Source organism: Enhydra lutris, unplaced genomic scaffold, assembly GCF_002288905.1.
Source record: "Enhydra lutris kenyoni isolate GAN:26980312 unplaced genomic scaffold, ASM228890v2 scaffoldscaffold82, whole genome shotgun sequence".
Taxonomy (NCBI): domain Eukaryota; kingdom Metazoa; phylum Chordata; class Mammalia; order Carnivora; family Mustelidae; genus Enhydra; species Enhydra lutris.
Window position 1 is genome coordinate 2670814 of NW_019154166.1, and position 16447 is coordinate 2687260.

The 16447-nt window shown below is 60.4% G+C and overlaps 1 protein-coding gene across 1 annotated transcript in view; it reads right to left on the reverse strand.

Moving 5' to 3' along the window:
* Nucleotides 1-5639: 5639 nt before the first annotated feature.
* LOC111161187 (arachidonate 12-lipoxygenase, 12R type) overlaps nucleotides 5640-16447 on the reverse strand; it is an 11565-nt gene continuing 757 nt past the window's right edge. The window contains exons 2-15 of the mRNA XM_022524756.1: nucleotides 15030-15234; nucleotides 12276-12357; nucleotides 12077-12163; nucleotides 11837-11959; nucleotides 11564-11667; nucleotides 11066-11238; nucleotides 10653-10796; nucleotides 9466-9669; nucleotides 9159-9245; nucleotides 8694-8863; nucleotides 8324-8445; nucleotides 6385-6485; nucleotides 6034-6204; nucleotides 5640-5833 (exon numbers count right to left, since the gene is read on the reverse strand). Of these exons, the coding sequence (XP_022380464.1) occupies nucleotides 5654-5833; nucleotides 6034-6204; nucleotides 6385-6485; nucleotides 8324-8445; nucleotides 8694-8863; nucleotides 9159-9245; nucleotides 9466-9669; nucleotides 10653-10796; nucleotides 11066-11238; nucleotides 11564-11667; nucleotides 11837-11959; nucleotides 12077-12163; nucleotides 12276-12357; nucleotides 15030-15234 (1953 nt within the window). The 3' untranslated portion in view covers nucleotides 5640-5653. The remainder of the gene's footprint in view (nucleotides 5834-6033; nucleotides 6205-6384; nucleotides 6486-8323; nucleotides 8446-8693; nucleotides 8864-9158; nucleotides 9246-9465; nucleotides 9670-10652; nucleotides 10797-11065; nucleotides 11239-11563; nucleotides 11668-11836; nucleotides 11960-12076; nucleotides 12164-12275; nucleotides 12358-15029; nucleotides 15235-16447) is intronic.

Sequence of the window (16447 nt, forward strand, 5' to 3'; positions counted from 1 at the left end):
CCCAGGGCAGGGGAGTGCCCATGCAGTGACAGGTGCCTCGGGGTCTCCCCAGAACCACCTGCTGGCCTCCTGTCTCCTGGGGTGCTCCCGGATCCTGGGACAGCAGGTGCGCAAGGACCTGGGACAGCATGCCAGTGAGCCTGGAGAGTCGGGGAGGGTGAGAACAGGAGACCGCCACAGGGTGAGTCTTAACCGGGAACTGGGGGGCCTGGGGGGCCGGCGGGAGAGCAGCCGTGCAGGAAGCTTGAGCTAGCAGACTGGGCTCTGCGGTATCCACCATTCCTCATCCTGGTTTTCTCACATTCCGCTCATGTCCTGGCCCACATGACATTGGGGAGCCCCTGAGATGTACCCCAGAATAAGTAGGGCTGCGGGATCGGTGGCTCCACAGGAGGAACCCAAGCCTCCAACCCCCTTTCTTCTGAGAACTCGCTTACTAATCCAGTCATCCAACCAGTCGGAGTAGGAGAAGGGGAAAATCAGGGAGTGACTGAGGCGGGAAGCCGGAGATCTGGGTCCCTAGAGCGGGGCAGTGGGAGAGGCTGGGGCTTGGGTCACCAAGGTGGTCCTCCCCACACCAGCTCTCTCTGCAGAGTATGTATTTGAACAGTCACCGGAGGATACGTTCTTTGCCTCCCAGTTCCAGAATGGCCTCATCCCCATCCTGGTCCAGCGCCATCGTGGAGCCCCAAAGAACTTCCCATCGCTGAAGGTATGGACCCCTGGGCTGGACCAGACCCAGAGGCCGGTCCGCAGGCTGAGCTGGAGGTGAGGGGCCCAGGGGTCCTGCCTCCTTTCCCTCCCGTCCCAGTGCTTTCAGGAGCCCAGGCTCCCAACCCCCAACCTGTCTCTTCCACCCGGCCCTGCGTCCCCTCCTTTCCCAGCTAGCTCAGTGCCTTTCCGAGCCAGTGCCTGCTGCTCAGCCCTGGACAGAGCGGTGCTGCTCTGGGACAGCAAGCAGGGTGAGCGGGGAGTGCTCTCTCCTGCTCCTTTGCCAGGACCCATGCCCCTGCCTGTTGTCATGGTTACTAAGGATGCCCTACCTCCAGGGGGTCTGCTGGGGCTCCCCGGAGCAGCTCTTTCTCCCCTCTGTGGGCTGACTGGGATGAGATGTGCCCTCCCTCAGCCCCCCCTTCTTCCTCCTCTCCTCCTCTAGACAACCCTCTGTACCTGGTGTGCCATGCCAACCTCTTGGGGTCTGCCCCAGCATCATTAATGAATTGCCCCAGTTCCTGGCAGCAACCCACCCCCGTCCAGTTCGACGGACCCCTGCTGCCCCTCCCATCCAGGTCAGCAAGGCGGGGCCCTGGGAAGGCTGGGCGTGCAGGGAGGGACAGCCTCCCCTGGAGATGACTGCAAGGTTTATCAACCCCCCCCCATGCTACTGTTCCAAGTGCCAATCACCACACCACATCTAACCCAATTGGCCCCTCCCTGCTTTGGTTTTCGTTCCAATTTTAGTATATGTGCTGCCGAAGCGAGCACCCTGCTTTGGTTTTCTTCCTAGTTTTGTTGTTGCTGTTGTCTAGTCCTTTTCCATCTCTATCTTGATGGGAAGGTTGTGATACTCAGTGTCAGAGAACAAACCCCCCTGACACAGGTTTCCAAATCAACTCTATCAGACCACGCACCTAGGACCGCACGACCGTGTTCCCAACAGTTAAACACGGAACACCTTCTGGAAGGCATCTCCACGCCCTCCCTTCCAGCCTCTGCCCCACACAACCGGGGAGCGGGGTGACTTTGGGCTGGTACCAGGAGCCCTGGACCCAGCCCTGCACCATGAGCCAACAAGGCGGCCTTAAGGGCCATTTCCTGCTGTGCGAGAGGTAATCAGAGCAGGGAGCCTTCCTACCTCCCTTCCATCACTGGCCAGGTTGAACTCAGTTAATCTTTCAGAGCAACCAAGGATGGAGAGATGCTTATCATCAACTTCACTTTATTTTTTTTTTAGATTTTATTTATGTATTTATTTGAGAGAGAGAGAGCGAGCGTGTGCACAAGCAAGGGGGAAGGGGAGCGGCAGAGGGACAAGCAGATTCCCTGCTGAGCCGGGAGCCCTACTTGGGGCTTGATCCCAGGACCCCATGACTTGAGCCAAAGGCAGATGCTTAACAGACTGAGCCCCCCAGGTGCCCCCACCAACCTCACATTATAGCTGAAGAACCTGAGTACAGAGAGGTTAGTTAACTTTCCCGAAGAGACACAGCTAGGAAGGAGGTTGACCATGAGATGTGGCCCCGTGGACAGGGTAACAGGCTGCACTTTCTGCCCCAGATTCCGCCTGATGCCTACCCTCCCCACGAACTGCCTCCCATTCCAGCTCCCTCAGACGCTGGGGCCCAGAGGGCGCCACCATCCTTCCCAGTGACATAGCTGTGACTGGCTCCTGGCCAGACCTGGGTCCGACACTCACTGTTCCAGGTTCATCTGCTTGGAATCCACGTTACGATGGAGACCTCTTTTCTCCCCATGCGCAGTAGCTGCCCATGGGGCCACCCACTGGGGCCCGTGAGGTTGTCTCATCTAACCGCTGACTCTGGTTGTCCCTCCCTGCTCTGTCCTTGTGTCAACTACCCCCGGACATCAACGCTGAGGCCCGCACTGGGCTCTTTGCACCTCGAAAGCTCATCATCCAGTCGGGGCCCTGGAGCTGCTGAGCTGTGGCCCTGAGCAGTGGGTGGGGGCGGGGGGTGTCTCTGCTCAGCAGCTGATCAACTCAGCTGGGACAGGACGGGCAGGCTGCCTGCCGCGGATCACCAAAAAGGGCCAGAGGCTTCCACCTTGCCCTCCCTCCTCCCGCCCCACCAGCTGGCTGGCCCAGAATTTCAGGACCTTGCCCACTACCACTCCCCAGGTAATGTGCTCTGGAGCCGGGCGGCCACAGACAGGTGAAGCTCCCCCGGGGGGCTGGGGGTTCCCGGTCTCCCCCCCATCTATATCTCTGTACCTTGCTCACCACTCTCCCACCCCTTCTGCCCAAACACACTGTGACTTTGCAGCCCTTCCTGCCTCCTCTTCTTTCCCCGCTGTGTGACCTTGAGCAAGTCACCTAACCTCTCTGTGTCTCTTCTCTGAAAACAGGGATGAGAAGAGCTCCTATCTTATGGGTTATTATTAGAATTAAATGTAAATCCCCAAGAACAAACCTCAGGCCAATAGGAGGTGCCTTCTGCGCATTCGCCCCATAGAGAAAGTGTCCAGGGTTTCCTGCTGACTCTCCCTTGCAGAAGACCCCTTTAGGGTGTACCTCTGGCCTCCACCCCCGTGGCAGGAACTCCTGATGTCCGGCCTCCCTGCGGGTCCCCATCTTCTGCCGTTAACCTGCAATACGATCTTCCTCGGCCCCAGGATTCAGGACAGCCCTGCTCACGGGCCTCATGTGGCTCCCGTTTGCACATGGAATGCAATGTGCACTGGGGAATCTCAGCCCCTCCAGAACCTTCCTCCTCCCTCTTCTCCATTCTTCCTCCTCAGCAGAGACTGAGGCTGGGGAGGCCAGGCACCCCGATTCGCCCTCTCTCACTAGCCAAACACTGCCCCCTCTGAGCCCAGCTCATGCCCTACCTCCCCTTGAATCCTCAGGGATGCCCCCCCCATGGACGCCCACAGTGGGAACAATGGGTCCATGTGTCCTCCGTGAGCCCTAACTATGGCCGGGGCTGGATGCCACAGCGAGCATGGCCAGTCAGCTCTGCCCTTTGGGAACCAGGGGTGTGGATGGATCCAATCCCACAGTCTGAACACAGAGGGGCCCTGGCCTCTGTGGCTCGATTGGCCTCAGAAGCTGAAAGACAATGCTCACGGTGTTTGCAAGGGACGAGGGTGGAAAGAACCATGGCCCGTGGAGAACTTGTGCTTGTCTGATGGGGACAAATGGCGACCCAGTGAGGACTATAGCCAGACCTTCAGATTTTTCTAGAGAAACCTGACATTGTCTAATATGTAAGTGCTGGCCATTGATTCAACTCAAAAAAGGAGCAAACAGGAAACCTTGGCAGTCAATCAAAGCACATCTGCAAACCACCTGCAGCTCTAGACCCTAGGTTTGGACCCCTGGGGGGAGACGAAGACCTCCAGGCCTGCAGGTCAGCTCAGTGGTTCATGCAATGCCTGTTTGGCCATTTTCCCTCTCTGGCTTCAGAGTCCCCTTGGGGCAGCTGGTCTCAGTGGCCTCTTCCGCCTTAGGGTCCCAGCTGTTAGTCACCATGTCCTCTTGGATCCCCAGCTTTGCGTCCAACACTGTCGGCATCTTTCTCTCACCGGGACGACAGAGTCGTAAGCCAAGACTCAGAACCACGGGCCTGGGTCGGGGCAGTCTTGCAGGAAGGTTTTCTAAGCTGTGTGAGCTCGGGTGAGGTGGCCACGCCCGTCTCCTGCCCTCTAGACCCCCAGGTTTAGACTCCAACCCCCTTGGGTTTCAGCTCTGTTCTCTCCACCCCACCCCCATGTACGGGTCTCTGCTGCCCTGGGGAGCTCACTGAATGTCTCCCCACAGTCATCGTCGACTGCTCGGCCCAACATGCTGCCGCCGACAGTGGCCAGGCGAGCCAGCACCAAACCTGGGGGGATAAGCAGGGTCACCAGAGGAAAGGAGCTAACGGGAGCACTGGCAACTCTGGGCTTACGGAGTTTGGAGGGGAGGTCAACTTGAATTCAGTGCCGGGATGCCCAATATTCCCACCACCACCATGCAGGTGCCCCCAACCTTGCCCCCCCCCACCTACCGCCAAAGGCCAGACAGACCCGGTGGACTCACTCCCTGAGGTCAAGTCCACCTGCCAAGCCCTTGTGCAGCTCCGGGGAGTCAGCGATGAAACCATAAGTAAGGCCCAGGGGGTGCCGAAAGGGGGTGATTCTCAGGTTCGAGAAGAGTGGGTAGGGGTGAGGAAGGGATCCTGGGGACGGGTTACTTGGAGGGTGCACTTAGCAGGCTGGGCTCCTGTGTGTGCTGAGCCTGGAGGGATGTAGGCTTTGGTGATGGGCTGTGGTGTAGGGTGTTACGGGTTCCTAGTAGGATATTACGGGTTCGTAGTAGCTTAGGGATGGCTGGGTTTCAAAGTGAGCATGGCTTGGGTGGTCTAGGTTCCTGGTAGGCTGGGCTCAGGATGGTCTTTTGTCTGAGTAGATGGGTAGTTTATGTTTCAAGTTGGACTGGTCTTGGGTGGTCTGGGTGCCTAGGTGGGCAGGGCTCAGGTGATGCTGGTCCGTGGGTAGATTTTCTGGTGGGCTGGGGTCCTGGGAGGTCTGAGCCCCGAGGCCGGGGCACTTAAGATGAACCAGAATCGCTTGGGGTTGAAAGACAAGGCCCAGGGTGGTGGGGTGCAGTGTCCCAGGCTTCTCTCCTGCCATCCCCAGGAGCACCTTGCCATCTCCCAGAACTTCAGGGCGAGCCAGGGGTCGGGGTATCCCTGCCTTCCAGAGCATCCTGGGCTGGATCTCACGGGACATCGGGGCAGACCAGGGACTGGCGCTGGGGCCCTGAGCCTACTTGGACCCCGCAGTGGTGATCAGCATCGTCCCAGCCGGCACCCCTCCACTCGCCCCCGGTAAATGGCCCGGCACATGGACAGACTCAGCGCTGTGCCAAGTGATTTTTTTTTTTTTTTCTGAAAACAGGCGCAGGCAGGAGGGGCGAGGCAGGGGAGCGGTCCTAGATGGAAATGCTGTTCTCTATCAGCACCGGGTCCAGGTAGTAGTAGGGGATGGGGAGCCCCTTGTTGCGCTGACGGATATTGTGCGAGATCTGGGCCAGGCGGCACCGCAGGGTCTCCATGCTCCTCCGCGGGGCATCCTCCACGAAGTGGATGTCGGGGAAGTGGCCCAGAGGCCGCTGCGGGCACACAACCGGGCAGCTGCCGCCCACCAGCCCGGGCCCCTCCACCTCGCCCCTGCCGCCGCCGCCGCTCTCCCCCTGCCTCCCGGGCTGGACACCCCCTCGCCTGTGCTCAGGCGCCCCCCGCCCCTAGCCCTCTCCCTGCCGGTGCTCAGAGTAACCCCACCCCCTCCTGCACCCCGAGGCCCCCGGGGCACCTTGTCGTCGGGCTCCCGACTGAGTGTCCAGAGCACCAACAGGGTGATGCACGTGGTTTTCACGTCGGGCAACGTGTCCATGAATGTCTCCAGAGTGGTCAGCCCCTTGGCCTGCATTGGTGGGTTCCTCATGGACGATGGGAAGTTGGGCATCCAGGCGGTGTACTCCAGCTGGACGGGGGCGAGGGGGGATGGCAAAGGGGGTAGGGTTCTGGGTCAGACAGCACCCTCGGGACTCTGGGGTCTGAACTGAGCTAGGGACTGAAGCTGGGAGCTGGGCGGAGGCCTGAGTAGGGCTGATGGCAGAGGCTGGGTTCGCGGGCTGGAGCTGGGGCTGGCGAGGACCGGTACCTGCCCTGTGTTGACAGCGGCGTGCTTGGCCGAGCAGGTGTAGATGACTATGGTGACGTATCTGATCAGCTCTGGCACCGTGCGCAGGCACTGAGGGAAGCCTGGGGGGCGGGGAAAGGCCTGGCAGCGTCGGTCCCGCCCCTGTCCTGGAGGCCGGCAGAGGGCGCCCACGAGCCGGGACACCCCCACCCGTTCCCTGCACCGTGTCCAGCCAACGCTCCTAGCTGCCTTTTCGGGGTCCTGAGCTCATTCTGCCTGCTTGGCCCTCCTGTGACCACAACGCCCCACCCTCCAGCGTCCCACCCCCCTACCCCATCCCATCCAGCCCACAAGTCTTGGGAGGTGGACCCAAATGGCCTTGGCCATGTCCTCCAGAGCTGCCTGAGGTGGAGGTGGGGCCCTGGGATCTTTACTGCCGCTCCCTTAGTGGGGGCTTTCTGGTCCCAGGACTCGGGGGCGGGCGTACAAGGCTTTGGGGGAATCCCAGCTTTCTTGCCCTGAGCCAGCACAGTCCCTCATCCACACCCACACTGCACACACGCACGTGCGTGCGTGCACACACACACACACACACACACACACACACATTCTTTCGAGTCTCTGCACTCATGCCAGGTGGATTTCTTGGTCCCACACTTAACCAAGCTGCTCGATTCTCCTTCCCATTGTCCCCAGGTTCCAGAAGCCTAACACAGTCAAACCGGACCCATTGTCATCCTCCCCAAGCTCGTCCTTCCGGGCCCCCAGCTCACAGCATGACACACACCATCCACCCAGTTCCACCCAGTTCCGACAGCCCCAAACCTGGCAGTGGTCCTTGGCCCCTCCCTCCAAGCCCACCACGAAACCCCAACCAGTCACCAAATCCTGTCATTTCTCGCTCCCTGCAGCTCCGGAATTCTCTGCCTTGCCACAACTGCCCCCTGGCCAGGCCCCTGTCACCCCGCTCTGGACACCACAGCAGTTTCGGGAACTGTCTCCTGACTCCCCAGCAACATGACAGTCTCAGGTACAAATCTGCTTTCCTTGTGGACCTCCTCGACGGCGCCCTCTGGTGGTCAGGGTAATTCCAGCCTCCCTCACCAGGCCTGCCACCTGCCCTGCTCTTGCCTTCAGCCTTAGCTTAGCCCCATAGAGTCTGGCCAACTTCCAGCCTCAGCTCAGATGCAGGGACCTCCCAGGCAGCAACCGCAGCTCCCTCTGCCCGCTCTGGCTTCCCATCAGAGCTCTTCAACCCCACCTCTAACACCTGCTGGCTAACCTCCCCACCCTGCAGCTCCTAGCCAGATGTTAGCCCGGATGTTAGATCTCAGCTAGATCTTAGCATGCTGCTACCCTCCGCTCTCCACCCACCACCCTCCTCCAGCTGGGTTAGGTGCCTCCCCAGGGCTCCTAGTGCACCCCTACCCCACCCATCCACCCCCCGCCCCGGACTACAGCAGTCCTAAGACAGCATGATTGCCCGTCTACTGAGAGGACCAGCCCTGAGACTTGAGGGCAGACCCCTTCTCCTGTCTCATTCCCTTTGCCTCCCAGTACCCAGCGTTTATCACATCATAGATGCTCACTAAATATTTGCTGAGTGGTGCCCAAGCAGCATGACCTTAGGATGCTCGGCAGCCATCCTAGAAACCACCAGCTCCCCGGTTGCCAGCACACTCTACCGTTTTCAGTTTGAGCTCACACCCCATTTCTCGCCCCACGAAGGTTTGTTTCCAGCGTGGGGAACTGGGACCCCCCAAGATCCCCAGAGATGACCCTGCCCCACAGCCCCTGAGCTCCCACAGGGGCCAATTGGCAGCCCTGTTTCCTTCCCTGAGGATTTGCCTCTCCAAGATTTGGCTCCCTCGGCCCCCAGCAAGACATGTTCCACCACCAGCTGGAAGGGCCCACCCCTTACTCCCAGGTCCGTGCAGGTGCCCAGCGCCCAGGCCCATACCTGAGCTCTCACGCCCTAGGAGGCACTCCTTAAATATCTCCTGCACCCAGGACTGCAATTCCGGGTCACCCGCCACAGCCGCGTCACACGGGTAATAGTAGGTGATGATCTCTGTCACGTACCTGACCAGGGGACAGGCCTCAGTTTGGATCCTCACCTCCCCCCGCAGCGCTTTCCCCCGCCTTCCGCCCCAGGATGGCCCAGACTCAGCCGCTCCAGACCTCCCCCTCCCTGCAATTGGGCACCTCCTGTGGGGCGCGGAGGTGGCCTCAGCCCCAAGCCAGGGTCCGGTCCTCAAAGCTTTCCCGTGCCTGCTCCCACCCCCCAGGCCGTCCACCCTGCACGCCACAACCTGTCAGCCCGGCCTCACCTCTCCAGTGCATCCCACACGGCCAGGGAGTCATCGCGGTAGTAATACCCCGGCAGGTCCTGGACCCCGCGCTCCACGAAGTCATTGGGGAGGTAGAGGCTGTCATAGGTTGTCTCTGACAGAGCCCGCACCATGACCTCAGCAAAGCCTTCCAGGCCCAGAGACATGCCCTGGGTGGGAAGAAGCAGCCGCTGAGGCCAGTGGGGTCCTGGCAGGGTCCCCACTCTGAGGATCACACCTGCCTCGCACAGAGCCCACTACATGCTCCCACAGCCGGCCCCATGAACTCCCATGCTCCTGGCCAGCACCACTCTGCACCCTTGTGGGCACAGCACCCACATACCCCGGTCCCCACCCACCGTTCCCCTTGTGATCTGAAGGCAAGTGGGAAATCTTGCTTTAAGTCTAATGGCAACGCCCAGAATGGCAACAAAGGTCTTGCTGGGGTGCGGGCAGAAGTCTTACCCTGGCAGACAGCCCCCCCTCGTTGAGGAGGAGGGCCCGCCCGATGCTGTTGATCTGGATGGTGTACCGGGTATGGGGGACCAGCAGCTGCAAGAGGGAGCAAGGAGAGAGGACCACAGTCAGCCCCAAAGGACCTCAGCATCATCCCCCCTCTTGTACAGCATCAAGACCCTATCACTTTGGGAAGTTCCCACCCCAAACCCTCTCTTGTGGGTGCCCAGCTGCCTCCCCAAGTCTACCAGGGGTACCCCCTGAGCTCTGAGAGAGCCAGGTGCCTTTCTAGGGGGGCCTGGGGCCCAGCCAGTACCTTGTAGAGGGGGTGGCACATGGGTAGCTGCCTTATCATGGCCAGACAGAAGGCCTCTGCGATGAGGTGTGTCTCCAGTAGGTGGGAGATGGCCTCGTGGCAATAGAACTCCGCGTAGCGCACCCATGTCTTGGCCAGCAACCAGTCCCACTCAGAGTCACTGGGCAGGAAGATGGGACAATCGGGCCCCGGGGTCTGGCTGAGCTAGGGATAGGGAAGGAGGGAGAGTTAGGTGAGGGCACACACACACACACAAACACACACAGACACAGCCCCCACTGCAGGAAGGAGGCAGAGAAGAGTCTGAACACACCAGGGCCCTTCCTCCCTCCTCACATTTGCTCTTGCTGTCCCCTCTGCCTGTAGTCCCTTTCCCCCTCCCTCTCTCTACCTGGCAGCTCCCATTCATTCAAGAAGCAGCTTGCAAGTTGCCTCTTCTGAGAAGTTTTCCTTATTTCAACCCCACAGCTGCCCTATTCAGCTGTACAAGTTGTGCACTGCACAAGGGTACCAGCCCTCTGGGGCAAAGAGAGTAACTGAAATCCTGGCTACGCTGTTCCACTAATGAGCCAGGAGCATTGGGGCTTGGCTTGTCCCCCCTCCCCCCGCGCAAGAGATGCCTTTTTCTAATTTGGACATGACGCTGGTGGAGACCTCTGGGAACATAGCACCTCAATCCCCTTTCCTGCCAGGCCACTCTCAAGGCAGTGGCTAAGTCTGATTAGCTCAGTATTTCCAGCAGAGGTCTGGAACACAGCAGGTGTTGGCTTAACAAATAAATGAGGGAACGGACCCAAAGAGACAAGCTCAAGCAACCAAGCATATTCCCATCTTGTCAGCTCTGCACATGTATGCACAGAGTAGGCACACTCTACACACCCCTGCATGCACCAAGGACAGCACCAGAGACCCAAGTTCACTCATGGGCAGACAGGTGGACAGGGGCAGGACGAAGTTGTATGCACGTAGGGACAAGAAGGGACTCAGCCCGAGGCTTATACATGGGGCCACACATACAGATAGGAACATGTATAAACATACGTGTGTTCTCAGATGCACACACAGGGATCGCACACTTATGTAAATGGGCACCTGCCCACGTGTGCACGCACGCACACACGCATGGGCACACACAGGCGCTCGCATTGGCAACATGCTCAAGGGCCCCAGGCCTGCACCCCAGGCACCTGGATGGCGATGGGCATCATGTTCCCCTCCGAGCCGAAGTGCAGCAGGCAGAGGGGCGCGCAGTGATGCTGCTTCCTTCCGTTGAGCTCAATGGTGGGGATGCCTTCCAAGATGCGGTAGTCGGCCAGGTAAATGTTCCCCTTCTGCAAGGGAGCCGCAATGGCGGGGGGGGGGGGGGGGGGGGGGGGGGGGGGGGGGGGGGCAGGTAGGCACCAGCAGGGGGCACCTGCGAGCCCCGCCTTGGGTGCAGAGTGCCCAGGCCCCCCAGGTGCAGCGATTGGCTAAGGACCCGAGCGGGGAATACAGCGGCTGGTGGGACTCTGGGGACAGCGGGGTGGGACTGGAGAGACGGGGACGCCCGGGGACGGAGGGAGTCTGGGAGGCCAGGGATCTCCAGCGGATCGGGCCTCACCTCCAGCTCCGCTTGCAGGCACGTTCCCTCGCCCAGGAACGGGGCCACCATGTCATCTGTGACGGGGAACTTGTCCGGGATCTGAGTGCAGCGGCGTAGCAGGCCTGGGTTGACGCCGTTGAGGTACTGATACCCGAAGAAGCTGTCCTCTGTCCAGTGCGCGGCCACGTACTCTGGGTGGGGGATCGTGAGGACGTCATGACGTGGCCGGGTGTCCCTGAGACCCGAGACAGAGGAAGACCACGGACACCCGAGAAGCCCCCGCCCCGCCCCCAGCCCCCCGCCCCAGCCTCCCCTCGAGCAGCCCGCGGCGCCCGGGGCGGCATTCTCCACGAAGCCGCCAGAGGGCGCGCCCGCCCAGCCGGTCATTCGGGCCTGGGGCTGGCTGCGCCTCCCATACCGCGGCCCCGATGGAGCGTCCCGCCTCCGGCCCGCGCCCGCAGCTCCCCCCGCCGGACACCGCAGGCTCCCCCGGGCTCGCCTCCCCCCACCCCATACCGGAGATGAAAGACTTGTTGGCGGGGAAGATTTTCTTGATGTCCTTCAACCTCTTCCACGATTGCTTGCAGTCCACCAGGCCGCGGAGTTTGAAGCCCAGCGCCCTAGGGGACCCGGTTCGAGGGGGAGGCGCTCACACAGGCAGCCCTCCCTGCGTCCAGGGGTCTGGGGGGTCCCAGGCTCCCTAGGCCATTGCGAGCTCTGGGGCTGCGGCGGAGGCCGAGGCGCGTGGAGCAGGGACAGGGGCGCCCCCCTCCACCCGCGCACACTCACGTGGGCCCCAGGCGGAAGAAGAAGGAGGCCGTCTTGACGAAGGAGAAGCGGAGGTTTGAGTTCAGGAACTTGGTGGCCTTAATGTTGATGAGAATCGGGAAGCCAGGGATATAACCATTCCACCTGTAGGAAGGAGTGCAGGGCTGGGGCGGGGCACCCGGGGTCCGGGGCAGCGCAGGGAGCGGGCAGAGCCCAGGGGTCAACCATGGGAGGGGCCCCAGGGCAGCCTCAGGTCCTCACTCGGGGCGGTTGGGGTTTCTCCGGACAGGAGGGCGGTAACTGGGGATATGCACGTAGTTGGGCAGGCCCGGAACAAAGACCCTCCAGCTGCAAAGAAAAGGGAGTCGGTGAGGCCTGGTGCCCACAGCCAACGCAGGGACGGAAGGCCAAGCCATCACGGCCCCCTGGTCCCCCGCAGACCCTGCAGCCCTCCGCTCACTGGTAGAAGTCCTGCTTGGCTCTGATCTCCTCCTGTCGATGCTCCAGAAGGATCGGGAGCGTGTCCTCTGCTCTTGTCTTTCCTGCAAGGAGACCACAGAGGAGGTTCAAGGTCTGACCTTGGCCTTGTCAGCCCCGGACCACTTAGCGAGGATCAGAATTCAGCTCCTGCCCTCTAGACTGGCTCTGCCGGCCCACAGACAAGGACTGGGAAGGCTTACCCTGGGCTGGGGAGGGAGGAGGGCTATGTCCTCCCAAAAACTCAGAAAGAGGGGTCAGGGACCACCCTCCTCTCCCTAGCTCTGCCCCTGGAGCCTGGCTTGCTGCCGGGAGGGAGTCCCTCTTCTGGACCCCTAAAACATTAGTGAAGGTCAGTCACGTAGCCCTTACTAGGCACTAGACACTTTCCAAACACGCTCTCCTACATATATAAATATACATGTTTAGATTTTATTTATTCATTTGACAGAGAGCACAGACGGAGAGGGAGAAGCAGGCTCCCCACTGATCAGGGAGCTGACTCGGAGCTCTATCCTAGGACCCTGATATCATGACCTGAGCTGAAGGCAGAGGCTTCACGTCAGAGCCAGCCAGGCATCCTGAGTCTACTTATATTAATAACGATCCACACAGGAACAACCTAACCAGCAGGTGACTGTCACAGACCTGCAATCCTGTCTCCACAATTCCAAAACCCAAAATACGATAGACACCAACCTTGTCTTTTTCACAAGTTGAGCACAAATTCCTTGGTCCGCAAAACCTGCTCTGAATTTAGCGGAAGCTATACAGTCTTTACTGAACTCACTTGGCATAACTATCGGTGTGTTGTTTTTTTTCTGCAGAAATATTAGAATATTTGGCAAGGGGGTGCCCTGGTGGATATATTATTTAATGTATAGACTGTGTAAATGGGAAAATATAGATATAGATGTATATATACATACCTATTCTAAATGAGATCTGAATTTATTTCTTTTAAGATTTATTTATGAGAGAGTGTGTGCGTGGAGGGAGGGGCAGAAGGAGGGGGAGAATCTCAAGCAGACTTCCAGCTCAGCAGAGAGCCTGACCTGGGGCTCCACCCCAGGACCTCAACATCATGACCTGAGCTGAAACCGAGTCGGGCACTCAACCAACTGAGCCACCCAGGTGCCCCAGATCTGAATTTCAAGACCACCCTACCCCCAAAAGTTTCAGCTAAGGGACCATACCGTTGTGCTCGTTTTACAAGGAGAAAACAAGCAATGTTACACAGAGAGAAAGCGTGAGCTGGGATTTGAACCAAGGCAGCCTGCTTGGGACCACTCACACGCCCCCCTAGCCACGAGCCACACCAAGAGTTGTTAAGCCTTTTAAAATTCCTTTTAGAGGCTATGTCCCTGGATTCTTGCATCAGCCCTATGAAGTAGGCTCTGCGGTTAGACCCATTTTCCAGGGGAGAACACTGAGGCTTAGAATCCAGCGAGTAAGTGGTGGCGCTGAGATGGACACCCAGGCCTGTCTCTGTCCAGCGTCCTGGCTGGCAGCCCCGGCTGCCATGTGCCTATCGCCGCAGCCCTGTCACCTTCCCTCGAGGCCCCCTTTGCCACCTCTCCTTCCTCCATCTGCCGCACCTCATGTTGTGTCCCTGGTGAACAGTGCCCCCTGGAGTTGTGCAACCCCGGGACCCAGCTGGGCTTCAACCCCTGGGTGGGGGCCGGACTCTTCCAGGGCTGGGCCGTGATGAAAGCTTTCTGTGCTGCTGTTGTAAGCGGCCGCTCCACCCAGCACCATTCCTGCACGGCACCAGGCCTCGTCCTGCCCTGCCCCTGCTTCCTGGCCACTGGGCCACCGCTGGAAGATCCTCCATTACCCCTCCCCCCCCCCCCCGCCCGGGCTGGGAGTTGGGGGAGCTCTCCCCTTGGGTCTCCTCACCCTCCCCCAGGCCTGCCTCCCTCTGCCTCTGCCTCTTTCCCCAGCTCAGGCCCTGTCTCCCTGCTCCCAGGGAAATGAGAGGTGCAGGGGGCGGGGTGTCAGCTGCCGGCTGGAACTCCAAGCCCCCTCCGGTCCTGTGCACCTTGAGGGGCGGAGCCAAGGGAACCTAAGAGGACAAGCTTGCAGTCCCCATGTAGCAGCCACGTCCTAGGAAGCTGAGCCAAGCCCACCAGACCGGGGTGGGCACGAGGAGCTGGGACTCCCTGTCCCTCTTCCAGGGGAGCAAGCGAGTGTCTGGGAATACAGCCTCAGCCTTGACCGGGCACTAGAGAACACCCCGCCAGTCTAGCATTAACAGGCCCTCCCCCGGGTTACTGGATGAAGGGGCCCTTTGGGAGCAGCAGTGAGTCCTGGGGGAGAAGTAAGGCGTCCGTTGGAGTGGCAGGGAGGGAGGCCTTGGGATGTTCCAATAGAACATCCCGTGCCCCGCTGGAGACCCCGCTGGCTCTGTTGAACTCCCAGGGCTTCGTAAGGGAACAGGCAGCAGATGGGACAGTGGTAAGGCATCCTGCTGCGTCCCGTGGGAGTCAGGAGCAGGACCGCAGGGGAGCTAGCGGAGAGCACACTTGCCTTCGGCTAAGACCCAGGATCCTGAGACCCTGAGGGTGGCCCAGAGCCCCCCTATTTGTGTCCCCGCAGGGTGCAGCCCCGAGCTGGGCCCTGGAGCACCAGGGACTGAGGGTGCTACGTGAGGGCGGCGGGTGAAGACGGGCCCAGCAGGTGACGGCCAGGAGGGAGCCAGGGGCCTGGTGGCAGGGGTGGGGTGCTGAGGGCTCACCTGTCGCCTCCCTGAGGGCCAGGGTCTCATAGCCGTCCATCCACTGGTAGGCGGGGAAGTGGTAGACGCGGCCGTTGGGGGCTTCGATCTGCACGTAGTTGCAATACCAGGAGTTCTTGGGGAGGAAGGAGTAGCGCTCCTTATGCAGGCGGATAATGATGAGCTCCCCCAGGTCCTGCTTGCAGCAGACCGTGTACTCGTCCACCTGGGCCGGGCACGGGGCTAGGTGAGTGGCAGGCACCCCCCCGCCCCCGCCGCCCAGCCCCTCAGCCAGGCTCTGCTCCTGCACTGGGGTTGATGTTCACCTCCCTGGGCAGGGGGGCGACCTGATTGTGGGGCTCCCCTCCCCCACTCCCACTAGGCTGTCACCTGCTGGGCCCCTCCACCCAAGGCTGCAACACACCAGTCCCTCCGCCTCCATTCCCAGCCACCCGCCCCCTCTTCTGAGGCTGCGGGAATCATGCAGCCCCCCAGGGGTTGGTCTACAAAGGGGTCCAAGTGGAGTCCAGGGCTCCCCCAGACCTCCTGCCATCTTAGAGTGGGCAGAGGTGGTGCAGCCAGCCTCGCCTTCTCCTACTTATCAGTGAAGACGTGGAGATGCAGACGTGGCCATACAGTCAGAGTGACCTGCTAATTTCACACAGCAGCAGATGGCCGGACCGGACCCAGAATTAGGGCTGAGGGACCAGCAAAGGGCGCCTTCCAACATGGAGAAGGCAGGCCCCACTGGACAGGCTGGTCAGATGCCATTTTAAAATCGCAGATAATCCAATGTGCTCTTAAGCCATTTATGATGCAACTGAACTTGGGAAGAGTAAGGATGGGATGAGGGAAAGGGAGAGGCCATGGTCAGGAATGAGGGAGGGTGAAAGGATATGGGGAGAGATGAGGGAGGGAGAGAGGAAATGGGGAGGGATGGGGGAGGGGGAGAGGCCATGGGCAGGAATGAGGGAGGGGGAGAGGCTGTGGGGAGGGATGAGGAAATGGAGAGAGACCAGGGAGCGGGAGAGGCCAAGGGCAAGAAAGGGAGGGAGAGGCTGAGATATGAGGGATGTGGGTGAGGAAGAGAGAGGAGGGGAGAGAGGGCAGGGAGAGATGAGACATGAGCACAGAGGGGTTAGTGGTGACAGAGCAGGGATGAGGCAGGGTGGCCGGAAAGCAGGGACCCAGGGACTCCTGGGAGCCAGGTCTGTGGGGAGGGCATCCAAAGCTGCCCTTGGAGCCCCCCTGCTTTCAGGGCTCCCCCAGAGTGCCCTGGCGCTCCCCGCCCCTGTCTTCCTCCCGCGCGCACACCTGCAGCCGTCCTCGTGCTCCCTGGACACACACACACACACGCACACACATTCTCACACTCCACACACTCACTACACTCACCCCACACACAGTCCACACACACACCACACTCACACTCCACACAC